The sequence below is a fragment of the Heterodontus francisci genome, chromosome 40, assembly GCF_036365525.1.
Source record: "Heterodontus francisci isolate sHetFra1 chromosome 40, sHetFra1.hap1, whole genome shotgun sequence".
NCBI classification, from domain to species: Eukaryota; Metazoa; Chordata; class Chondrichthyes; order Heterodontiformes; family Heterodontidae; genus Heterodontus; species Heterodontus francisci.
In genome coordinates this window covers 18,187,127-18,213,291 of record NC_090410.1, presented here as the reverse complement: position 1 = coordinate 18,213,291, position 26,165 = coordinate 18,187,127, and the positions used below count along the sequence as shown (strand labels likewise).

The window sequence follows — 26,165 nt, the reverse complement described above, 5'->3', positions numbered from 1 at the left end:
CCTCAGAGTTGTTGGAACTGCACCCATCCAGGAAAGTGGAGAGTATTTAATCACACTCCTGACTTGTGCCTTGTAGATGGTGAAGAGGCTTTGGGGAGTCAGGAAGTGGGTTACTCGCCACAGAATTCCCAGCCTCTGACCTGCTCTTGTAACTATTTATATGGCTGTGTCAGTTCAGTTTCTGGTCAATGGTAACCCCCAGGATGTTGATAGTGGGGAATTCAGCGATGGTAATGCCATTGACTGTCAAGGGAGATGGTTAGATTCTCTCTTATTTGAGATGGTCATTGCCTGGCACTTCTGTGGCGTGAATGTTACTGGCCACTTATCAGCCCAAGCCTGAATGTTGTCCAGGTCATGTGGACATGGGCTGCTTCAGTATCTGAGGGGTTGCAAATGGTACTGAACATCGTGCAATCATCAGCGAACATCTCCACTTCTGATCTTATGACGCAGGGAAGGCCATTGATAAAGCAGCTGAAGATGGTTGGGCCTCAGACACTACCCTGAGGAACTCCTGCAATGTTGTCCTGGAGCTCAGATGATTGGACTCCAACAACCACAACCATCTTTCTTTGTGCTAGGTATGACTCCAACTAGTGGAGAGCTTTCCTCCTGATTCCCATTGACGCCAGTTTTGCTAGGGCTCCTTAATGCCACACTTGGTCAAATGCTGCCTTGATATCAAGGGCAATCACTCTCACCTCACCTCTTAAATTCAGCTCCTTTGTCCACGTTTGGACGAAGGCTGTAATGAGTGGACGTGGTGGAACCCAAGCTGAGCATCAGTGAAGAGGGTTGTTGCTGTTTAGGTGGCACTCGATAGCACTGTCAATCACACCTTCCATCACTTTGCTGATGATCGAGAGTAGACTGATCGGGCAGTAATTAGCCAGATTGGATTTGTCCTTTTTCTGGACAGAACATATCTGGGTAATTTTCCACACTGTCAGATAGCTGCCAGTGTCGTATCTGTACAAGAACAGCTTGGCGAGGGATGCGGCGAGTTCAGCAGCACAAGCATTCAATACTACAGCTGGGATGTTGTCAGGACCCGTAGCCGATGCCTCCAGCTGTTTCTTGCTATCATGCAGAGTGAATCGAATTGGCTGAAGACTGGCATCTGTAATGCTGGGGACCTCAGGGGGAGACTCAGTGCCTGGCATTCTTAGATCCTGTATCCTAGATTCAGTGCCCAGCACTGACAAAATTACACAAAATTGGGACTCATGAGATTGGGAGTAAAATATTATCATCGATCGAGGCTTAAAGGATGAAAAAACAGAGTAGGAATAAAAGGTTCATTTTCGGGTTGATAGGTTGTAACCAGTGGGGTATCTCTAGGTTCAGTGCTGGAGCCTCAGCTATTTAGAATCTATGTCACTGACTTAGATGAGGGGACCAAGTGCAATGTATCCAAATTTGATGACAATACAAAGTTTGCTGGGAAATTATGCAGTCAGGAGGATGCAAAGGGATATTGACAGGATAAGAGAGTGGACAAGAACATGGCAGATGGAATATAATGTGGGAAAATGTGAAGTTATCCTCTTTGGAAGGTTAAATAGAAAAGCAGGACATTTTTTAATTGATGAGACTGGGATATGTTGGTATCCAGAGGGACCTGAGTGTCCTTGTACATGAATCACAGAAAGTTAACATGCAGGTACAGCAATGAGGAAAGCAACATGCTAACCTTTATTACAAAGGGATTGGCATTTAAGAGTAAAGAAGTCTTAATGCAGTTATATAGAACTTTGGTGAGACCACACCTGGAGTACCATGCACAGTTTTGATCTCCTTATCTAATGAAGGACATAATTGCCTCGGAGTGAGTGTAACAAAGGACTAGATTGATTCCCGGGAATAGGGAATGCTGCAATGAGGAGATATTGAGTGGACTAGGCCTATATTCCCTAGAGTTTAGAAGAATGAGAGGTGATCATATTGAAACATTAAAAATGTTTAAGGGGCTTGACAGGGTAGATGCTGGATGTTTTCCCTGGCTGGGATGTCCACAATTAAAGGTCATAATCTCAGAATAAGCCTTTAGAACTGAGGAGAAATTTCTTCACTCAAAAGGCTGTACATCTTTGGAATTGTCTGCCCCAGAGAGCTGGAGATGCTCACTCGTTGAGTATATGCAAGACAGAGACTGATAGATCCTTGGATACTAAGGGAATTAAGACACATGGGGATAGAGCGGGAAGGTGGAGTTGAGGTAGATCAGCCAAGATCCTATTGAAAGATGGAGCAGGCTCGAAATGCCGAATGGTTCTTGCGTTCGAACTGAGCCTGTAGCCAAGAAGAGTCGGTGCCTGGCACTAACGGAGCCTGTAGTCCAGTGAGAGTCGGTGCCTGGTGCTAACAGAGCCTATAGTCCAGTGACAGTCAGTGCCTGGCACTAACAGAACCTATAGGTGAGAGAGAGAAAATGAGCAAACAATGAAACCAAGGTCGAGTTCAGTTATTTTTCACATTGAGCCCCTTAAATTTTTTTTATTCATTCATGGGATGTGGGCATCACTGGCTATGCCAGCATTTATTGCCCATCCCTAATTGCTCTTGAGAAGGTGGTGGTGAGCTGCCTTCTTGAACCACAGCAGTCCACGTGGTGTAGGTACACCCACAGTGCTGTTAGATAGGTAGTTCCAGGATTTTGACCCAGCGACAGTGAAGGAATAGCGATATAGTTCCAAGTCAGGATGGTGTGTAGCTTGGAGGGGAACTTGCAGGTGATGGTGTTCCCATGCATTTGCTGTCCTTGTCCTTCAAGGTGGTAGAGGTCACGGGTTTGGAAGGTGCTGTCTAAGGAGCCTTGGTGCGTTGCTGCAGTGCATCTTGTAGACAGTGCACACTGCTGCCACTGTGCGTCGGTGGTGGAGGGAGTGAATGGGGTGCCAATTAAGTGGGCTGCTTTGTCCTGGATGGTGTCAAGCTTCTTGAGTGTTGTTGGAGCTGCACCCATCCAGGCAAGTGGAGAGTATTCCATCACGCTCCTGACTTGTGCCTTGTAGATGGTGGACAGGCTTTGGGGAGTCAGGAGATGAGTTACTCGCTGCAGAATTCCTAGCCTCTGACCAGTTTAAGAAATCTTCCTTCAAAATATAAAGTAAGAAATTGTGCAACGGAATATTGGGACTGATAACGACTGAGTAACAAGGACATTCCTGGAAGGGCTCGTTCTGCATGCTATCAGTGCTGGGTGTTGTTATTGCACCTTTTTTACATTTGGCCCCAGGCTGGATCTGTTCCAGCTGTTGTACAGATGAGTAACAGGCTGTACTGTGCAGTCCGCATACTGTTGGAAGCAGACTCATTGAATTGTGCAATGCCTCAAACCCAGTAACATTCACAGTGGAGTCAGTTAGTTGAGTGTTGCTCCATCACAATGGGCCTGAAGGACCCTGGCTGCACTCAGAGACCATGTTCGTGGAGCACAACTCACAGTGTGCATACGCAGTCAGTCAAACACACACAGAGACACATACATCCCAGCAGTAGCATCAGGCATACGTAAAAATGTGGTGAAGCTACAAGACAGGATTAGATGAATGCTAAGCAGTGGAAGCAGCGTGCTATAATGAACCCACAACCAACGGATCAGATCAAAAGCAAAGTACTATGAATGCAGGAAAACTGAAATCAAAACAAAATGCTGGAAATACTCAGCTGGTCCGTGGGGAGAGAAACAGGATTAATGTTTCAGATCGATGACCTTTCATTAGAACGGAGGAAAGTTAGAAATGTAATAGGTTTTAAACAAGTGAAAGTGAGGAGGATGGAAAAAAGAACAAAAGGGAAGGTCAGTGATAGGATGGAAGACAGGAGAGAATAAATGACAAGAGTTGGTGGTGCAGGGCCAAAGGGAGTGGTAATGGGACAAATAAAGAAACAAAAGATGGGTCTAGAGGAGGTGTGAATGGCAGAATGATGAACAATTGCCATCGGAAAGGGAAAAAAAGGCAAAAAGAGAGTGAAATCAAAACCTTGTTTGTTTTTCTCTTTTGCGGGGGGGGGGAGGGGGGGCGGGGGGAGAGAGGATGATAGCAGATTTCAAAGTACCCATGGTGAAGGAACCACTTATAATATCAGTCAGCATGAGGGCCAGGAGGGGAAATTGAGTGGTTGGAAGAGAGAGAAGATTGAGAGAGAGAAAGAGAGAGAAGGCAAGGAGAGCACTTTATATTTACAGAATGGGCGGCACAGTGGCGCAGTGGTTAGCACCGCATCCTCACAGCTCCAGCGACCCGGGTTCAATTCTGGGTACTGCCTGTGTGGAGTTTGCAAGTTCTCCCTGTGTCTGCGTGGGTTTCCTCCGGGTGCTCCGGTTTCCTCCCACATGCCAAAGACTTGCAGGTTGATAGGTAAATTGGCCATTATAAATTGTCCCTAGTATAGGTAGGTGGTAGGGAAATATAGGGACAGGTGGGGATGTGGTAGGAATATGGAATTAGTGTAGGATTAGTATAAATGGGTGGTTGATGGTCGGCACAGACTCGGTGGGCCGAAGGGCCTGTTTCAGTGCTGTATCTCTAAACTAAACTAAGAATCATACTGAACAATATAAACCCCTCCACTCAGTAGCCATTATCTTGAGCTACAACTTCCTTCAAATTATCCTTTGTAATGAATAAACTGCACAAGCTGCCACCAGGGCTGAAGAAGAAGCAGACGTAGACAAACTACTTTGTAGAAATGCTCACATTATCTGTACATTTTATTTGAAGAACTGGACAATGAGCCCTGAGCCTCTCCTGCGCCACCTGCTGGCTGCACCGAGACTGAGTTAAACTGGCTCTTACTTTCAGCAGAGTCGGTCCCTCCTGCACAGGACCTGGGAGTGAATCTGACAGCGGACAGTGGAGGTGTCAGTGAACGTCAACAGCAGATTGGGGATTAACTCTGGAGTCCCCCATCACGCCTGCTGCAGGATTCCTCATGCTTGCTACACAATTTGGCAGCAGTGGGTGATATTTACAGTTGTTGCACATTATGAGCTAAATATTGGGAAGCCAGGAAAACATTTGCAGAGTGGGACTGGATTTGTGTGACAGACCAGTGACAAGCTGGGCCACACAGATCAGTCTCCGTACCCCAGGCAAGGCACCGGAAAGCTGGACCCCAGCAAGAGTCAGTACCGTCAGAATGATACCTGTACTTAAAGGGTTAAATCACGAGGGCCAGTTCCATAAACTAAGCTTGTGTTCCCTTGAGTTGAAAAAGTTGGGTGGGGGGGGGTGATTGAATCAAAGTTTCTAATATAAAATAAATTGGTCGGGTAGACAGAGAGAAACTATTTCCTCAGGTGGGGGGGGATCACAAAAGAGGGGCAGAATCTTCGAATCAGAGCCAGGCTGTTCAGGGGCGAATTCAGGAAGCACTTTCAGACAAAGGGTAGTGGAAATCAAAAGGAATATTCGAGGCTGATAAAATTTTGAGATACAGATCGTCCATTATCTAACCGATTGAGAGAACAGACTTGAGGGGCAGAATGGCCTACATTCCTATCCCTTCTGGGGAAGGAGAAAAATTCAACAGAATTCATTTAGTGTCAGCCCCTACGCTCTCATTGCAGCCCTGCCCCCTCAGTCCAACACAGATACAAGGTGCAAGTCTCCTTTTGCGATAATGTTCAGGAGCTATAGTCTCCTGTTTCAGAATATGCTAATTAACATAGTCAGAGGACAGGCTAAGCCTGTTTAAGCGGAAGACAGTTTGACTGTTTGATGGAATGCAGGTAACGGAATGACTCTTTATTATAAAGACTCCTCTAACCTCCCCCCCCCTCAACAAACGGGAACAGGTGACAGTACCGAGTCTCAGCTATGGAGAATGTGAACGGGCAAGGAGCTGATTGGGCCTGACGTTACAACCTCTCCAAATTCCACCCCACCCCACGCAACCCCCCCCCCCCCCTTCCCCACTGTCCATGGAGCAGCTTGTCTAAATCCACCAGGAGACGTGAGACATTATGGCAGCTCGAGCCCGGAGTCCTGGAACTGCACATTCCAGGAGAATCGGATTACAGACACCCGGAATGTCTCAGATCTGTCCCTTGCTAGCAATCCTCTTCGAACATTCCAGGAGGGCATTATGAATGTCCTTGGCACAGGAGATCTGTGACTTGATCATACTGAGGTACTGAGTGTACGACAGGCTCTCTGTCTGCACGGTGTCCGGCTTGGTTGCCGTGGGGACCAGGTTGGGTGAGTGCTTCGCGCTGTCGATGCTCTGGGACAGGCATTCAAACGCCAGTCTCTGCAAAGGAAGGGGTACAGTTGTCATCAGAAGGGAGAGAGATCAAACATGCACACACACCAATACCTCAGGCTATTCGACCATGGAGGGCATTACTGCTGAGTCCAGTCCCTGTCCACACACTCAATGTGCAGCAGGAGTCACTGGAAAGTAGAGTGGGAAATCTGGCTGATTCTTCACCTCCGTGATCAGGTCTCAATTAGCTCAGTGACAGCACTCTCGCCTCTGAGGCAGAAGGTTCCTGATTCAAGTCCCGCTGCAGCAACTTCAGCACAAAAAAAATCTAGCCTGACACTTCACACTGTCTTCCTGGTGTGTATTCCCTTGCCTTATTTGCCCTCCCCAAACGCACAATTCTCCAGATTGAATTCCACTTGCAACTATTCTGCTTGATCTATTCAGTCCAGTGATATCTTCCAGCTTTCTTCCACACCATCAATCACAGGGCCATTTTTTTGTATAATCTATAAACTTAATCCTGCCCCCTACAATCAAGTCTAAATCACTGACGTATATCACAAACAGCAAGGAAGCCAGTACTGAGCCCTACAGAGATTCACATGAAACAGCCTTCCAGTCACAAAAACACCCATCAACCATTACCCTTCCTGTCATTGAGCCAATTCTGGATCTAACTTGCCACTTTTCCTCGGGGCCCATTTGCTTTTACTTTTCTGGCCAGTCTGTCATGCAGGACCTCGTCAAAAGCCTTGCTAAAACCCATGTAGACTCCAAATGCGAGCCTCCTTGTTACTGTCTCGAAATATTCAACCAAGTTAGTCAGACACGGCCTTCCCTGAACAAATTCACTCTGACTATCCTTTATTAACCCGTGCCTTTCTAAATGAGGATTTATACTGTCCCGTCAGAATTTTTTCCAATAATTTACCCACCATCGAGGTTGGGTTGATTCGCCTTAATTACTCGATTGATTCCTTCCTGCCTTTTTACACAATGGTACAATGTTGGCTGTCCTCCAGTCCTCTGGCGCCACGCCTGTAGCCAGAGAGGATTGGAAAATGACGGTCAGAGCTTCCACTATTGCCTCCCTTGTTTCTCTCAGCAGCCTTGGGTACATTTCATCTAGGCCTGGGGATTTACCCACCTTGAAAGATGCTAAACTCCTTAATAATTTTTTTCTCACTATGTTTGTCCCATTCAATATTTCACACTCTTCCTCTGTAACTATAAAATCTGTATCGTTCCTCTCCTTTGTGAAGACACACGCAAAGTATTATATTTCTGGTTCCAGCTCACTACTTCCCAGATTTCTCAATTCAATGTGACATGGATCTGAACTCACTGAGCCCTGGCTGGGCGAGTACCTCAGCTGGAGCTGCTACAACACTTTACTCCTTCACTGACCAACATTAAACACAGGGCTCCAGGTCAGGTCTGCCTGGGATAACGTAGAGTGCTGGCATCAGCACCCTCTGCCTCACTGACCAGCAGTATGCTGAGAATGCCTGTTGCTACCTGTGAAGGGCACTCACTCACTGAGTCAGACTGACATTCCCCGGTGTAGGGCACTCACTCACTCACTGAGTCAGACTGACATTCCCGGTGTAGGGGACTCACTCACTGAGTCAGACTGACATTCCCGGTGTAGGGCACTCACTCACTGAGTCAGACTGACATTCCCTGGTGTCGAGCACTCACTCACTCACTGAGTCAGACTGACATTCCCCGGTGTAGGGCACTCACTCACTGAGTCAGACTGACATTCCCCGGTGTAGGGCACTCACACTCACTGAGTCAGACTGACATTCCCCGGTGTAGGGCACTCACTCACTGAGTCAGACTGACATTCCATGGTGAAGAGGACTCACTCAATGAGTCAGACTGACATTCCCCGGTGCAGGGCACTCACTCACTGAGTCAGACTGACATTCCCTGGTGTCGAGCACTCACTCACTGACTGAGTCAGACTGACATACCCCGGTGTAAAGCACTCACTCACTCACTGAGTCAGACTGACATTCCCAGTGTTGGGCACTCACTCACGCACTGAGTCAGACTGACATTCCCTGGTGTAGAGCACTCACTCTCTCACTGAGTCAGACTGACATTCCCTGGTGTACAGCACTCACTCTCTCACTGAGTCAGACTGACATTCCCGGTGCAGGGCACTCACTCACTCACTGAGTCAGACTGACATTCCCCGGTGCAGGGCACTCTCTCACTGAGTCAGACTGACATTCCCTGGTGTAGGGCACTCACTCACTCACTGAGTCAGACTGACATTCCCCAGTGCAGGGCACTCTCTCACTGAGTCAGACTGACATTCCCGGTGCAGGGCACTCACTCACTCACTGAGTCAGACTGACATTCCCCGGTGCAGGGCACTCACTCACTGAGTCAGACTGACATTCCCTGGTGTCGAGCACTCACTCACTGACTGAGTCAGACTGACATACCCCGGTGTAGAGCACTCACTCACTCACTGAGTCAGACTGACATTCCCAGTGTTGGGCACTCACTCACTCACTGAGTCAGACTGACATTCCCTGGTGTAGAGCACTCACTCTCTCACTGAGTCAGACTGACATTCCCGGTGCAGGGCACTCACTCACTCACTGAGTCAGACTGACATTCCCCGGTGAAGGGCACTCTCTCACTGAGTCAGACTGACATTCCCTGGTGTAGAGCACTCACTCACTCACTGAGTCAGACTGACATTCCCAGTGTTGGGCACTCACTCACTCACTGAGTCAGACTGACGTTCCCTGGTGTACAGCACTCACTCTCTCACTGAGTCAGACTGACATTCCCCAGTGCAGGGCACTCACTCACTGAGTCAGACTGACATTCCCTGGTGTAGAGCACTCACTCACTGAGTCAGACTGACATTCCCAGTGTTGGGCACTCACTCACTGAGTCAGACTGACATTCCCGGTGCAGGGCACTCACTCACTGAGTCAGACTGACATTCCCTGGTGTAGAGCACTCACTCACTCACTGAGTCAGACTGACATTCCCTGGTGTAGAGTACTCACTCACTGACTGAGTCAGACTGACGTTCCCCGGTGTCGAGCACTCACTCTCTCACTGAGTCAGACTGACATTCCCGGTGCAGGGCACTCACTCACTCACTGAGTCAGACTGACATTCCCTGGTGCAGGGCACTCACTCACTCACTGAGTCAGACTGACATTCCCGGTGTAGGGGACTCACTCACTGAGTCAGACTGACATTCCCGGTGTAGGGCACTCACTCACTGAGTCAGACTGACATTCCCTGGTGTCGAGCACTCACTCACTCACTGAGTCAGACTGACATTCCCCGGTGTAGGGCACTCACTCACTGAGTCAGACTGACATTCCCCGGTGTAGGGCACTCACACTCACTGAGTCAGACTGACATTCCCCGGTGTAGGGCACTCACTCACTGAGTCAGACTGACATTCCATGGTGAAGAGGACTCACTCAATGAGTCAGACTGACATCCCCCGGTGCAGGGCACTCACTCACTCACTGAGTCAGACTGACATTCCCGGTGTAGGGCACTCACTCACTGAGTCAGACTGACATTCCCTGGTGTCGAGCACTCACTCACTCACTGAGTCAGACTGACATTCCCGGTGTAGGGCACTCACTCATTGAGTCAGACTGACATTCCCCGGTGTAGGGCACTCACTCACTGAGTCAGACTGACATTCCATGGTGAAGAGGACTCACTCACTGACTGAGTCAGACTGACATACCCCGGTGTAGAGCACTCACTCACTCACTGAGTCAGACTGACATTCCCAGTGTTGGGCACTCACTCACTCACTGAGTCAGACTGACATTCCCTGGTGTAGAGCACTCACTCTCTCACTGAGTCAGACTGACATTCCCTGGTGTACAGCACTCGCTCTCTCACTGAGTCAGACTGACATTCCCGGTGCAGGGCACTCACTCACTCACTGAGTCAGACTGACATTCCCCGGTGCAGGGCACTCACTCACTGAGTCAGACTGACATTCCCTGGTGTAGGGCACTCACTCACTCACTGAGTCAGACTGACATTCCCCAGTGCAGGGCACTCTCTCACTGAGTCAGACTGACATTCCCGGTGCAGGGCACTCACTCACTGACTGAGTCAGACTGACATTCCCCGGTGCAGGGCACTCACTCACTGAGTCAGACTGACATTCCCTGGTGTCGAGCACTCACTCACTGACTGAGTCAGACTGAAATTCCCCGGTGTAGGGCACTCACTCACTCACTGAGTCAGACTGACATTCCCCAGTGCAGGGCACTCTCTCACTGAGTCAGACTGACATTCCCTGGTGTAGAGCACTCACTCTCTCACTGAGTCAGACTGACATTCCCTGGTGTAGGGCACTCACTCACTCACTGAGTCTGACTGACATTCCCCAGTGCAGGGCACTCTCTCACTGAGTCAGACTGACATTCCCGGTGCAGGGCACTCACTCACTCACTGAGTCAGACTGACATTCCCCGGTGCAGGGCACTCTCTCACTGAGTCAGACTGACATTCCCTGGTGTAGGGCACTCACTCACTCACTGAGTCAGACTGACATTCCCCAGTGCAGGGCACTCTCTCACTGAGTCAGACTGACATTCCCGAGTGCAGGGCACTCACTCACTGACTGAGTCAGACTGACATTCCCGGTGCAGGGCACTCACTCACTGACTGAGTCAGACTGACATTCCCCGGTGCAGGGCACTCACTCACTGAGTCAGACTGACATTCCCTGGTGTCGAGCACTCACTCACTGACTGAGTCAGACTGAAATTCCCCGGTGTAGGGCACTCACTCACTCACTGAGTCAGACTGACATTCCCCAGTGCAGGGCACTCTCTCACTGAGTCAGACTGACATTCCCTGGTGTAGAGCACTCACTCACTCACTGAGTCAGACTGCCATTCCCAGTGTTGGGCACACTCACTGAGTCAGACTGACGTTCCCCGGTGTTGGGCACTCACTCACTGAGTCAGACTGACATTCCCGGTGTTGGGCACTCACTCACTGAGTCAGACTGACATTCCCGGTGCAGGGCACTCTCTCACTGAGTCAGACTGACATTCCCTGGTGTAGAGCACTCACTCACTCACTGAGTCAGACTGACATTCCCGGTGTAGGGCACTCACTCACTCACTGAGTCTGACTGACATTCCCTGGTGTAGAGCACTCACTCACTCACTGAGTCAGACTGGCGTTCCCCGGTGTTGGGCACTCACTCACTGACTGAGTCAGACTGACATTCCCTGGTGTAGAGCACTCACTCACTCACTGAGTCAGACTGACATTCCCAGTGTTGGGCACTCACTCACTGAGTCAGACTGACGTTCCCTGGTGTTGGGCACTCACTCACTGAGTCAGACTGACATTCCCAGTGTTGGGCACTCACTCACTGAGTCAGACTGACATTCCCGGTGCAGGGTACTCACTCACTGAGTCAGACTGACGTTCCCCGGTCTAGGGCACTCACTCACTCACTGAGTCAGACTGACATTCCCGGTGCAGGGCACTCTCTCACTGAGTCAGACTGACATTCCCGGTGCAGGGCACTCACTCACTGAGTCAGACTTACAATTCCCTGGTGTAGGGCACTCACTCACTGAGTCAGACTGACATTCCCTGGTGTAGAGCACTCACTCACTGACTGAGTCAGACTGACATTCCCCGGTGTAGAGCACTCACTCACTGACTGAGTCAGACTGGCGTTCCCCGGTGTTGGGCACTCACTCACTGACTGAGTCAGACTGACATTCCCCGGTGCAGGGCACTCACTCACTCACTGAGTCAGACTGACATTCCCCAGTGCAGGGCACTCTCTCACTGAGTCAGACTGACATTCCCTGGTGTAGAGCACTCACTCACTCACTGAGTCAGGCTGACATTCCCGGTGTAGGGTACTCACTCACTGAGTCAGACTGACATTCTCTGATGTACAGCACTCACTCTCCCACTGAGTCAGACTGACATTCCCGGTGTAGGGCACTCACTCACTGAGTCAGACTGACATTCCCCGGTGAAGGGCACTCACTCACTCACTGAGTCAGACTGACATTCTCTGATGTACAGCACTCACTCTCCCACTGAGTCAGACTGACATTCCCGGTGTAGGGCACTCACTCACTGAGTCAGACTGACATTCCCCGGTGAAGGGCACTCACTCACTCACTGAGTCAGACTGACATTCTCTGATGTACAGCACTCACTCACTCACTGAGTCAGACTGACATTCCCGGTGTAGGGCACTCACTCACTGAGTCAGACTGACATTCCCCAGTGTAGGGCACTCACTCACTGAGTCAGACTGACATTCCCCGGTGTAGGGCACTCACTCACTCACTGAGTCAGACTGACATTCCCGGTGTAGGGCACTCACTGAGTCAGACTGACATTCCCCGGTGTAGGGCACTCACTCACTCACTGAGTCAGACTGACATTCCCCGGTGTAGGGCACTCACTGAGTCAGACTGACATTCCCCGGTGTAGGGCACTCACTCACTCACTGAGTCAGACTGACATTCCCCGGTGTAGGGCACTCACTCACTCACTGAGTCAGACTGACATTCCCCTGTGAAGGGCACTCACTCACTCACTCCCTGTGTGGGACTAATGCTGCTCCTTTTTATGTGATAGCTACAATTCCCAGATGGAGTAACCAGGAGCTGGGTTGATATAGGGAGACTCAGCCAGAAGAACAAGGGGACAGATATGATGGACACTGAGACGAGGTAACAGTGAGATTGATATGGGAGTCAGGGGAGCAGAAAACCAGGTGAACCTATCAGTACATTTTACATGCAGTCATACTCACCAGGCACAACTCCACCTGGTCACAGAGGGCGTAAAACTCCTCTAAACTCTTATCAAATCGCTGCAGTGCTGTGTCATTGCTCTTCCTAGAGGGTAAAGGATAATGTCAGTTGCTGAATGAATTTATTCCATCCATTTGTCCCCTCATTCTACCCGACTGTGGATATGTTATCAATGAACTGCAGCTTGTGTTCTTGATGCATTCAGCTGGTGGCAGTAGTTCTTCATTCACAATCTAGAAAACTCATCAAAATAAACTCTCTACAGCAGGGTTCCCCACAGACTCCGAGTAACTCTGGAACAACAGGGTTCCCCACAGGCCCTGAATAACACTAGTTCAACAGGGTTCCCCACAGGCTTTGAGTTTTGCGACCCTTAGAGGGACAATTCTCCGAGGGACAGCCCCCTCGTACAGAACCTCAGGATTATGTCCCTGCACTGGGAGTGTTTGATAGGTGTCGACGGCGCTTTACTCTACACTTCATGTCACCATGGGTGCCTGAAATGGAAACTGTTCCTTTCTCCAGGACTAACGTTTCTCACCTTGATTAAATTCACAAAAATGGGGATCTTGGGTGTGATGTTAGTGCCACAGATGCAGATGGTAAGACAGCACCAGGAAGTGACTGAAATCAGATTGAGCACAGGATCTGATCTTCTCTGGACAAGTTACTGAGACCTCGGTGAAGTGCATAAAGTGTTGTGTTGGGTGGCTGTGATTTCATTCTACAATCTTTGACCTTTCTCTCAGCACCATGTGGATGTCATCCTGCCATTAACCCCTTCCTGCCCTCTAGGGGCTGACTCTCGCTGGGGTCCTGGTTCCGCAGACTCTGGTTGCCCTCCTGTAACTTGTCATAACAGCTGTTCTCCGTGTGTGAGCCTCTGCCGGACATCAAGACCGGTGATTCAACCAATCGGCTCTCCTGTTATGGGATATTAATTCCTCGCCTCGATCCTATCACCAGCAGTGACAGATCGAACAGCAACATCACTGCGGCTCATTCTGATCCAGCTCGCTGTGCTTCCAGCATTAGTGGGTCACAATCAAGAAATATCGGAGAAATATGGGAGGCCATTTGAGCCTGTTCTGCCTTCCAATTGGATGGTGACTGATCTGTGCTGCCGGGTTGGTGCGTTCACAGTGAAAATGCTTCACATGTGCATCATTTGCTGTAATTATCATTCTAACACTCTTACAATGAGGACATCCCATCCCAGTTGACTTAACCCCATCAAGACTGGTCCTGGAGCACACACCCATTGTAAACAAGGCAAAGGCAATACCAGAACAGTTCAGATGTTTCCCCCGCACATAACAGCTGGCAAATGCCCCTCTCCCGAATCCCAACAGGAGCATTTATTTATAAAAAAAGGATACTCACTGTCCATTGTCAATGGTCGTGTTTTGGGACAAGTTCTGAGCTGCAATCCTCATTAGATTCTAGAAAGTAAAACACAAAGTTCTCTGTGACATGAACAGATCCAGGTAACGTCCCACTGACAGCCCATTACGTGACACGTGTTTCCTGCCAGTGAAATGGGGAATGTACTGTGAAGCTACTATTGGCTCCCAAGCGGAAACATTCAGCAATGGCACCTGACGTGGTGGACCCAGCTTCCACACAGTTTACAGTCTCTTCCACTTCAGATCAGGGGCTAAGCTACACTTACGCACACTCACACTGCAGTGAGGTTTATACAGATACACATGCAACTTCCATCTGCACCGGGCAGTGACACAGTTATCCACAGAGCTACAGAAACAGACAGCATCACGATCTTTAACCACATCACCCAACCCCGCCCCCCCAACAACAAAACCCCAAGCCTGAGCCAGATCAGTATTACTGCAATGCTGACTTTTAAAGCCTTGTTTTGCTTTAACTGGGAAATAACTTACAACATGAAATTATCAGAAAACATGGCATCAAAAAGTCAGGTGAATGAAAACTACAGCATATGGGGAACAGAGCGAAGCGGTAATGTTAAACAAAAACAAACAGTGCTGGAAATAGTCAGCAGGTCTGGCAGCATCTGTGGAGAGAGAAGCAGAGTTAACGTTTCAGGTCAGTGACCTTTCATCAGAACAGGCAAAGGTTAGAAAAGAATTAGGTTTTAAGCAAGTGAAGGCGAGAGGGGGTGGCGGGAGAGAACAAAGTGTTTGATAGGGCAGGAGAGATTAAATAACAAAGCTGTCCTGGGACAAAGGCAAAGCGGGTGTAAATGCTTGTGGTGAAAGACACAACTCAAACTTGGAAATGTAGTGGTAATGTTACTGGACGGCTCATCCAGAGTCCTGGACTTAGCGCTCCAGAGACATGAGTTCAAATCCCAGTGGGGCAGCTGGGGCAATTTGAACTCAATTAATTAAATAAACCTAGAATAAAAAGCTAGCCTGAGTAATGGCCTCTTTTTTTTTTTATTCATTCATGGAACGTGGACATCGCTGGCCAGACCAGCATTTATTGCCCATCCCTAATTGCCCTTGAGAAGGTGGTGGTGAGCTGCCTTCTTGAACCGCTGTAGTCCATGTGGGGTTGGTATACCCACAGTGCTGTTGGGAAGGGAGTTCCAGGATTTTGACCCAGCGACAGTGAAGGAACGGCGATATAGTTCCAAGTCAGGATGGTGTGTGACTTGGAGGGGAACTTGCAGGTGGAGGTGTTCCCATGCAATTGCTGCCCTTGTCCTTCAAGGTGGTAGAGGTCTTGAGTTTGGAAGGTGCTGTCTAAGGAGCCTTGGTGCATTGCTGCAGTGCATCTTGTAGATGGTACACACTGCTGCCACTGTGTGTCGGTGGTGGAGGGAGTGAATGTTTGTGATGGGGTGCCAATCAAGAGGGCTGCTTTGTCCTGGATGGTATTGAGCTTCTCGAGTGTTGTTGGAGCTGCACCCATCCAGGCAAGTGGACAGTATTCCATCACACTCCTGGCTTGTGCCTTGTAGATGGTGGACAGGCTTTGGGGAGTCAGGAGGTGAGTTACTCGCCACAGGATTCCAAGCCTCTGACCTGCTCTTGTAGCCACAGTATTTATATGGCTACTCCATTTCAGCTTCTGGTCAATGGTAGCCCCTAGGATGTTGATAGTAGGGGATTCAGCGATGGTAATGCCATTGAATGTCAAGGGGAGATGGTTAGATTCTCTCTTGTTGGAGATGGTCATTGCCTAGCACTTGTGTGGCGCGAATGTTACTTGCCACTTATCAACCCAAGTCTGGATATTGTCCAAGTCTTGCTGCATTTCTACACGGACTGCTTCAGTATCTCAGGAGTCACGAATGGTGCTGAACATTCTGCAATCCGCGAACATCCCCACTTCTGACCTTATGAGTGAAGGAAGGTCATTGATGAAGCAGCTGAAGATGGTTGGGCCTAGGACACTACCCTGAGGAACTCCTGCAGTGATGTCCTGGAGCTCAGATGATTGACCTCCAACAACCACAACCAGCACCAGCTTCCTTTGCGCTAGGTATGACTCCAGCCAGCGGAGGGTTTTCCCCCGATTCCCATTGACCTCAGTTTTGCTAGGGCTCCTTGATGCCATACTCGGTCAAATGCTGCCTTGATGTCAAGGGCAGTCACTCTCACCTCACCTCTTGAGTTCAGCTCTTTTGTCCATGTTTGAACCAAGGCTGTAATGAGGTCAGGAGCTGAGTGGCCCTGGTGGAACCCAAACTGAGCGTCACTGAGCAGGTTATTGCTAAGCAAGTGCTGCTTGCTGGCACTGTTGATGACACCTTCCATCACTTTACTGATGATTGAGAGTAGACTGATGGGACAGTAATTGGCCGGATTGGACTTGTCCTGCTTTTTGTGTACAGGACATACCTGGGCAATTTTCCACATTGCAGGGTAGATGCCAGTGTTGTAGCTGTACTGGAACAGCTTGGCTAGTGCCTGCAGAGCTTAGATCTGATCCGTTGGTTATGGGATGGCTTAGCTCTGTCTATTGCATGCTGCTTACGCAGTTTAGCACGCGGATCATCCTGTGTTGTAGTTTCACCAGGTTGACTCCTCATTTTGAGATATGACTGGTGCTGCTCCTGGCATGCCCTCCTGCACTCTTCATTGAACCAGGGTTGGTCTCCTGGCTTGATGGTAATGGTAGAGTGGGGGATATGCCAGGCCATGAGATTACAGATTGTGTTCGAGTACAATTCTGCTCCTGCTGATGGCCCACAGCGCCTCATGGATGCCCAGTTTTGCATTGCTCGATCTGTTCGAAATCTATTCCATTTAGCACGGTGGTAGTGCCACACAACACGATGGACAGTATCCTCAATGTGAAGGTAGGACTTCGTCTCCACAACGACTGTGTGGTGGTCACTCCTACCAATACGGTCATGGACAGATGCATCTGCGGCAGGCAGATTGGTAAGGATGAGGGCAAGTATGCTTTCCCCTCTTGTTGGTTCCCACACCACCTGCCGCAGACCCAGTCTAGCAGCTATGTCCTTTAGGTCTCGGCCAGCTCGGTCAGTAGTCTTGCTACAGAGCCACTCTTGGTGATGGACATTGAAGTCGCCCACCCAGAGTACATTCTGCGCCCTTACCACCCTCAGTGTTTCCTCCAAGTGCTGTTCAACATGGAGGAGTACTGACTCGTCAGCTGAGGGAGGGCGGTAGGTGTAATCGGCAGGAAGTTTCCTTATCCATGTTTGACCTGATGCCATGAGACTTCATGGGGTCCAGAGTCGATGTTGAGGACTCCCAGGGCAACTCCCTCCCTTACTGTACACCACTGTGCCGCCACCTCTGCTGGGTCTGTCCTGCCGGTGGGACAGGACATACCCGGGGATGGTGACGGCAGTGTCTTGGATATCGTCTGTCAGATATGATTCCGTGAGTATGACTATGTCAGGCTGTTGCTTGACTAGTCTGTCGGACAGCTCTCCCAACTTTGGCACAAGCCCCCAGATGTTAGTATGGAGGAATCTGCAGGGTCGACAGGGCTGGGTTTGCCGTTGTTGTTTCCAGTGCCTAGGTCGATGCTGGGTGGTCTGTCCGGTTTCATTCCTTTTTGTTGACTTCGTAGCGGTTAGATGCAACTGAGTGGCTTGCTAGGCCATTTCAGAGGGCATGTAAGAGTCAACCACATTGCTGTGGGTCTGGAGTCACATGTAGGCCAGACCAGGTAAGAACAGCAGATTTCCTTCCCTAAAGGACATTAGTGAACCAGATGGGTTTTTACAACAATCGACAAACAGTTTCATGGCCATCAATAGACTAGCTTTTTTTTTAAATTCCAGATTATTAATTGAATTCAAATTCCACCTTCTGCTGTGGTGGGATTTGAACCCATGTCCCCAGAGCAATACCCTGGGTCTCTGGGTTACTAGTCCAGTGACAATACCACTATGCCACCACCTCCCCTGTGTCGTACATCTTTCTAATGGCAAGCATGAAACCACCGGATTGCTGTAAAAACCCATCTGGTTCAATAATATCCTTCAGGGTAGGAAATCTGCCATCCTTACCCAGTCTGGCTTATATGTGACTCCAGATTCACAGCAGCATATTTGTCTCTTGACTGCACACTGATATGACCTAGCAAGCCACGCAGTTGTAGTAAACCACTACAGAAAAGTGGAATAAGAATAAAACTGGACAGACCATCTGGTTATCGACCTAGGCAGTGGAAATGACAAAGGCACACCCAGCCCAGTCAACCCTGCAGTCATTCTCAGTAACATCTGGGGACTTGTGCCAAAATTGGGAGAGTTGTCCCACAGACTACTCAAGCAACAGCCTGACACAGTCGTACTCAACAAGTCATACCCTAGAGCCAATGCCCCAGATACTTCCATCACCATCTCTGGGTATGTCCTGTCCCACCGGCAAGACAGATACACCAGAGATGGCAGCATGGTAGTGTCGAGTCGGGAGGGAGTGGTCAAGGGAGCCCTCAACATCGACTCCACAGCCCGTGAAGTCTCATGGTATCAGGTCAAATATGGGCAAGGAAATCTCCTGCTGATTAACCCCTACTTATCCCTTCCTCAGCAGATGAATCTGTACTCTTCCATGTTGAACACCACTTGGGAAGAAGAACTGAGGGTAACAAGAGCACAGAGTACTCAGCATGGGAGACTTTAATGTCCATCACCAAGAGTGGCTCGGTAGCCCCACTACTGACCGACATGGCCAAGGCCTGAAGGATATCTGCCAGACTGGTGGTGAGAGAACCAACAAAAGGGGAAAACCTACTTGACTTCACCCTCACCAATCTACCTGTCACAGATACATCTATCCATGTCAGTATTGATAACAGTGACCACTGCAGGATCCTTGTGGAGACAAAGTCCCATTTTCACACTGAGGAAAGACTCCATCATGTTGTGTGGCACTACGACCAAGCTAAATGGAATAGATTCAGAACAGATCGAGCAGTAAAATGTGGGCCTCCATGAGGCTGTTCCCCTCCAAGCCACACACCATCCTGACTTGGAACTATATCGCCGTTCCTTCACTGTCACTGGGTCAAAATCCTGGAACTCCCTTCTTAACAGCACTGTGAGTGTGACCTACCTCTCATGGACTGCAGCAATTCAAGGCGCCAGCTCACCACCACCTTCTCAAGGGTAATTATGGATCGGCAATAAATGCTGGTTTTGCAAGTGACACCTACATCCCCCAAAAGAACAAAAGTTCCTTCTCCAGGCTGACTTCTAATGCTAAATGGTCAGAGATGCCACTAACCTTTGACCCCGATTGCCAATGGACCCATTTGACTGATGATCACCCTGCCATGGAGCTCACTGGTCCTCAACCCCAGTTGGTCATGAATTCCACGATGCTAAGGTATCCCACTGACCTTTGACTCCCAGATGGCCATGGATCCCACTGACCTTTGACTCCCAGATGGCCATGGATCCCACTGACCCTCGACCCCAGATGGCCGTGTATACAATTAACCCTTGACCCTAGATGGCCATAGATCCCACTGACCCTCGACCCCAGTACCTGCAGAGAGTCCTTCAGCTGCGGGATCAGTAGTTTGAATTTGGCCACCGGGTCGTCTTGTTGCTGCTGCTGTGCGAGCGCCGGCTGACCGGCCTGGGCTGCGGCCAGCTGCTGGGCCTGGGCCTGAGCTTGAGCCTGGGCCTGAGCCTGAGCCTGAGCCTGAGCTTGAGCCTGAGCCTGAGCCTGAGCCTGAGCTTGAGCCGCGGCCAATTGCTGTTGCTGGTTCAGCGGCGCTGCCATCTTCTCCCTCCCTGATCTAGCGATTCCGCCTTCCACCCACTGATTGGACCGCATGGAGACAAGTCGTCACCGAGCCGCCTAACTATTGGTTCGCTGCTGCGTCAATCAAACCGCCAGCCGGAGCTGGCCTGGCAGGACTGAGCCTGCGCACATTGCTGGTGAGTCCGGGCCCAGGTCACCATCTGGGCCACCATCTTTGATACTGGCAAAACCAGCACATGAACAAAATGGGACAGGGGGAGGGGGGAAATGTTGGTATTGAAAGATGAGAGCAGGCAAGTATGTAACTGTTGCTTCTCACAGCACCAACTTGTCTCCAGCCCAAACCACAAATTACACCCTTCATGACTGTCAGTGCTCTGCAGCATTCAGTTGGCCATACCATTGTCCCCATGTGTCTGCCAACCCATAATGGGCAAGCCAGCGAACCAGCTACAGCTGCAAACCAGCAGCAGACAAGTTTGCGTTTGCTTTTGCTTTAAGCAATTGGCAATTGTGGCCTCAAGTGCCTCCAATGTTCACAAATTCCAGGACTTTTAAACTCAACTCACAATTAGGGTTGGCAACCCTCCAGGATTGCCCTGGAGTCTCCAGGAATTAAATCTAATCACCAGGACACAGGCGCGAACAACACCCAGATGAAAAATCATCAGGGCATGAAACAAAATTGGGCATTTTTGCATTTTCTTTGAATCTTCTTTGGCCTCCTTATCTCGAGAGACCACCTGGAGGTGGTCAGTGGTGTGTGGAGCAGCGCCTGGAGTGGCTATAAAGGCCAATTCTACAGTGACAGGCTCTTCCACAGGTGCTGCAGAAAAATTTGTTTGTTGGGGCTGTTATACAGTTGGCTTTCCCCTTGCGCTTTTGTCTTTTTTCCTGCCAACTGCTAAGTCTCTTTGACTCTCCACACTTTAGCCCCGCCTTTATGGCTGCCCGCCAGCTCTGGCGAACGCTGGCAACTGACTCGTGATCAATGTCACAGGACTTCATGTCGCGTTTGCAGACGTCTTTAAAGCGGAGACATGGACGGCCGGTGGGTCTGATACCAGTGGCGAGCTCGCTGTACAATGTGTCTTTGGGGATCCTGACATCTTCCATGCGGCTCACATGGCCAAGCCATCTCAAGCGCCGCTGAGTCAGTAGTGTGTATAAGTTGGGGGTGTTGGCCGCCTCGAGGACTTCTGTGTTGGAGATACGGTCCTGCCACCTGATGCCAAGTATTCTCCGGAGGCAGCGAAGATGGAATGAATTGAGATGTCGCTCTTGGCTGACATACGTTGTCCAGGCCTCGCTGCCATAGAGCAAGGTACTGAGGACACAGGCTTGATACTCTCGGACTTTTGTGTTCCGTGTCAGTGTGCCATTTTCCCACACTCTCTTGGCCTGTCTGGACATAACAGTGGAAGCCTTTCCCATGCGCTTGTTGAATTCTGCATCTCGAGACAGGTTACTGGTGATAGTTGAGCCTAGGTAGGTGAACTCTTGAACCACTTCCAGAGCGTGGTCGCCAATATTGATGGATGGAGCATTTCTGACGTCCTGCCCCATGATGTTCGTTTTCTTGAGGCTGATGGTTAGGCCAAATTCATTGCAGGCAGCCGCAAACCTGTCGATGAGACTCTGCAGGCACTCTTCAGTGTGAGATGTTAAAGCAGCGTCAGCAAAGAGGAGTTCCCTGATGAGGACTTTCTGTACTTTGGACTTCGCTCTTAGACAGGCAAGGTTGAACAACCTGCCCCCTGATCTTGTGTGGAGGAAAATTCCTTCTTCAGAAGACTTGAACGCATGTGAAAGCAGCAGGGAGAAGAAAATCCCAAAAAGTGTGGGTGCGAGAACACAGCCCTGTTTCACGCCACTCAGGACAGGAAAGGGGTCTGATGAGCTGCCGCCATATTGAATTGTGCCTTTCATATTGTCATGGAATGAGGTGATGATACTTAGTAGCTTTGGTGGGCATCCAATCTTTTCTAGTAGTCTGAAGAGACCACGTCTGCTGACGAGGTCAAAGGCTTCGGTGAGATCAATGAAAGCAACGTAGAGGGGCATCTGTTGTTCGCGGCATTTCTCCTGTATCTTTGAATACTTTTTATTAATTATAAAAAATCCTGTGATTTACGGACACTCGAGAGTATTTTCCAAATGGTCTTTCTACAGTATTTAGGTTTATCCAGGTTGTACTTAGATCATTAACAGTTAATGAATTTTGCCCACTAAATATTTATGCTATCCTGCATCTAAATCTCTTATTGGATGGTGTTTTTCATAAAAATCAGCAATTAATAAGTGCAATTAATTACTCATTTGTACAAATAAAAGACAATCATTTTCATTCATTATTTTTCTCCAGTCACTTAAGCATAAATAGCCGAGGCATTTCACTCCATGCAGCCTTCACGTGCGCCAGATTCAGCTTTTTTAATTCAAAGTGACTCCTGACAACATGCGCAGAACGGTTCTTCCTGCCAGTATGGTGCAGCACATGCACAGCCTACATCAGCACCCAGCTTGCCAGCACTAATTTGCGCGTGCACTCTAAAACGTGGCCACTCGCTCCCCGCCTTGCCTTCCCTCAGTCACTCGTTCGCAGCCTCGCTCCTTCCCCCCATCCTCCCAAGGCCGCTCGCACCCCATTTCACCAACCCCCCCCCTCACCAATTTTGCCGCTCGTTCCAGGCCTCGCCACTCCCCCCTCACACCCCAACCCCGGCCGATCGCTCCCCACTGCGCTGCACGAAGAAACGGCAGGGAACGAGCCACCGAAGCGCAATGCAGGGAGCGAGTGGCTGAGGGAAGTCAGTGGCAAGACGGAGAGCGAGCGGCGAGCAGACGGGCACGGGAGAGAGCGGTGAAGAGAAGCAGACGGTGGCAGGAGAGAGCAGGATACTGTTGGGGGCAGGATGGAGGCGGCAATCACAGCCATTGAGGGGATACGGGAGTAATTTGTTTTTTGTGATAGATTGAGCAGCGCCATCTTTATTACTGGCAGCTGCTTGAGATGTCACAGACGGTGACGTCTCAGTGGATGAGGCTGCATTGTGCATGTGCTAGTACCGCGCCACCTAGTGGTTGCATTGCCTGCAAACACAGCCTTTTTTAATTTGTTCTTAGGATGTGAGTATCACTGGTGAGGCTAGAATTTATTGCCCATCTCTAGTTGCCCTTGAGAAGGTGGTGGTGAGCTGCCACCTTGAAGCATGGCAGTCCATGTGGTGCAGGTACACCACAGTGCTGTTAGGAAGGGAGTTCCAGGATTTTGACCCAGCGACAGTGAAGGAACAGCAATATAGTTTCAAGTCAGGATGGTGTGTGGCTTGGAGGGGAACTTGCAGGTGGTGGTGTTCCCATGCATCTGCTGAGCTTGGCCTTGTAAGTGGAAGATGTCGCAGGTTTGGAAGGTGCTGTCTAAGGAGCCTTGGTGAGTTGCAACTGTGCATCTTGTAGATGGCACACACTGCTGCCACTGTACGACAGTGGTGGAGGGAAAGAATGTTTGTGGATGGGGTGCCAATCAAGTGGGCTGCTTTGTCCTGGATGGTGTCAAGATTCTTGAGTGTTGTTGGAGCTGCACCCATCCAGGCAAGTGGAGAGTATTCCATCACACACCTGACTTGTGCCTTGTAGATGGTGGACAGGCTTTGGGGAGTCAAGATATGAGTTACTTGCCACAGGATTCCTAGCCTCTGACCTGGGTCTTGTAGCCATAGTAGTTATATGGCTGGTCCAGTTAAGTGTCAGGTCAATGGTAACCCACAGGATGTTGATAGTGGGGGATTCACTGAATGTCAAGGGGAGATGGTAAGATTCTCTCTTCTTGGAGATGGTCATTGCCTGACATTTGTGTGGGGCAAACGTTACTTGCCACTTATCAGCCCAAACCTGAATGTTGTGCAGGTCTTGCTGCATGTGGGCACGGGCTGCTCCAGTATCTGAGGACTCGCAAATGGTGCTTAACATTGTGCAATCATCAGCGAACATCCCCACTTCTGACTTTATGATGGAGGAAAGGTCATTGATGAAGCAGCTGAAGATGGTTGGGCTGAGCTAAAGTGTTGTAGGAGCCAAATTCCGGGACCTTGGACATCATGGAAAACACATCTTGGAAGATGGGAATTTCCACAGGTCAGGTGACTCACTCCCCACTGACCTCATGATCACAGGTTGTGCCACTTGGGCGAGTGTGGGAGTCGATGAAGTCTTGCTTCCAAGAGTCAGTCACAGATTCCACACATCATTGTCAAACGAGACAAGCTCCTGGCGTGGGCAGGGAGAGGGAGGTCAGGTGTGGCAGGTGGCTCTCCAGTGTCTTCTACACTAATGGGGAAGCTGTGATTGCCAAGGCTGTCGCTGATAGTGGGCAACCTGACCTGCGGAGGTGATCCAGCAGCAAGCATCGAGCACGTTAATTTGCCGCATGATTTCATTGGACAGTGATGAGAATTGCGGGGAGATATGGGGTGGGATGCAGCCTGTGAATTAATCTTGGTGAAGGCAGAGGCCTGCAGTGGTGGCTTTTGACAGTCTTGATTATGCCTTGGTCAAGGGTTAAAGAATGGAGTTTTCTTATTCGTTCAGTAATGAGATGTGGGCATTGCTGGCAAGGCCAGCATTTATTGGCCATCCATAATTGCCACCTTGAATACAACTGAGTGGCTTCAACCACATTGCTGTGGATCTGGAGTCACATATAGGTCAGGTAAGGATGGCAGAACACCTTCCTTAAAGGACGTTAGTGAACTAGATGGGTTTTTATGACAACCTGGTAGTTTCATGGTCACCATTTATTCCAGAGTACTTTAATTATGGAATTTAAACTGGCCGGCTGCCGTTGCAGGTTTTGAGCTCGTGTCTCCAGAGCATTAGTTTAGGCCTTTGGATTACTTGTCCAGTAGCATGACCACTGGTTGGCTGGGAAGAACGCTAGCTTAACAATGGGAAGACAGTTGATATGCAGGGTGAGAGGGAGCATTGTCCACAAACAGAATGCTCATGCGTCTATGGCAATGTGTTTGACTGTCATAGTTCTTGACCCAGGAAGTGAAGTTTGCACAAGTCATTCAGGCCTTCTTGTTGTGTCCCAGACGACTGGAAGGGTGGAAAAGTCAAGGTTACAAACACACCTGAGCTTGGCAGCACCGCCGGTCGCCGAAGGCTTGGTGACATTGCAGCAGACAGCAGCTGTACTTCGGCTCTTGGACTTTTATGTCTTCTTTACACTGCTAGTTGGAGCTGGTGAGGGTCTTGTCAGGGGAGGTGGTGGCACAGTGGTAATGTCACTGGACTAGTAATCCAGAGCCCAGGTTAAGGGCGGCACAGTGGCGCAGTGGTTAGCACCACGGCCTCATAGCTCCAGCGACCTGGGTTCGGTTCTGGGTACTGCCTGTGCAGAGTTTGCAAGTTCTCCCTGTGACTGTGCGAGTTTCCTCCAGGTGCTCCGGTTTCCTCCCACATGCCAAAGACTTGTGGGTTGCTAGGTAAAGTGACCATTGTAATTTGCCCCTAGTGTAGGTAGGTGGTAGGAGAATTGAGGGAAGGTGGAGATGTGAGAGGGAAATGGGATTAATGTAGGATTAGTATAAATGGATGACGATGCTGCATTAACATCTCACTACTGTATCGTCGCACTTCTTTTGGGCGCAACACTGCACTTGAGCCTCTTCACATCTTCCTCATCTAACTCAATCAGCATATCCTTCTATTCCTTTCTTCCTCACGTGCTTATTTAGCTTTCCTTAAATACATATGTACTATTTACTTCAGCCACTCCATGTGGTAGCGAGTTCCACATTCTCACCACTGTCTGGGTAAACAGGCTTCTTCTAAATACCCTATTGGATTTGTCAGACAAAGTTTGACACTGAGCCACATAAGGCTATATTAGGATAGATGACCAAAAGCTTGGTCAGAGGTAGGTTTTAAGGAA

The 26,165-nt window shown here is 49.6% G+C and overlaps 1 protein-coding gene across 1 annotated transcript; it reads right to left on the bottom strand.

Annotated features, from left to right (window-relative positions):
• Positions 1-4,689: 4,689 nt before the first annotated feature.
• med29 (mediator complex subunit 29) lies at positions 4,690-20,271 on the bottom strand. The gene is made up of 4 exons (XM_068019304.1): positions 20,006-20,271; positions 14,424-14,482; positions 13,040-13,124; positions 4,690-6,261 (listed from the first exon to the last, which is right to left on the bottom strand). The coding sequence occupies exons 1-4, from the start codon at positions 20,243-20,245 to the stop codon at positions 6,046-6,048; spliced, it is 600 nt and encodes a 199-aa protein (XP_067875405.1). The 5' UTR covers positions 20,246-20,271; the 3' UTR covers positions 4,690-6,045.
• Between the last annotated feature and the right edge of the window lie 5,894 nt (positions 20,272-26,165).

What these genes read in the sequence shown, in the direction of transcription:
- med29 (XM_068019304.1), bottom strand. Translation starts at nt 20,245, where the DNA reads ATGGCAGCGCCGCTGAACCAGCAACAGCAATTGGCCGCGGCTCAAGCT. An exon ending in ACGACCATTGACAATGGACA is followed by an intron (nt 13,125 to 14,423) that starts GTGAGTATCCTT and finishes TTTACCCTCTAG; the next exon opens with GAAGAGCAATGACACAGCAC. An exon ending in ACCAGGTGGAGTTGTGCCTG is followed by an intron (nt 6,262 to 13,039) that starts GTGAGTATGACT and finishes CTTCCTTTGCAG; the next exon opens with AGACTGGCGTTTGAATGCCT.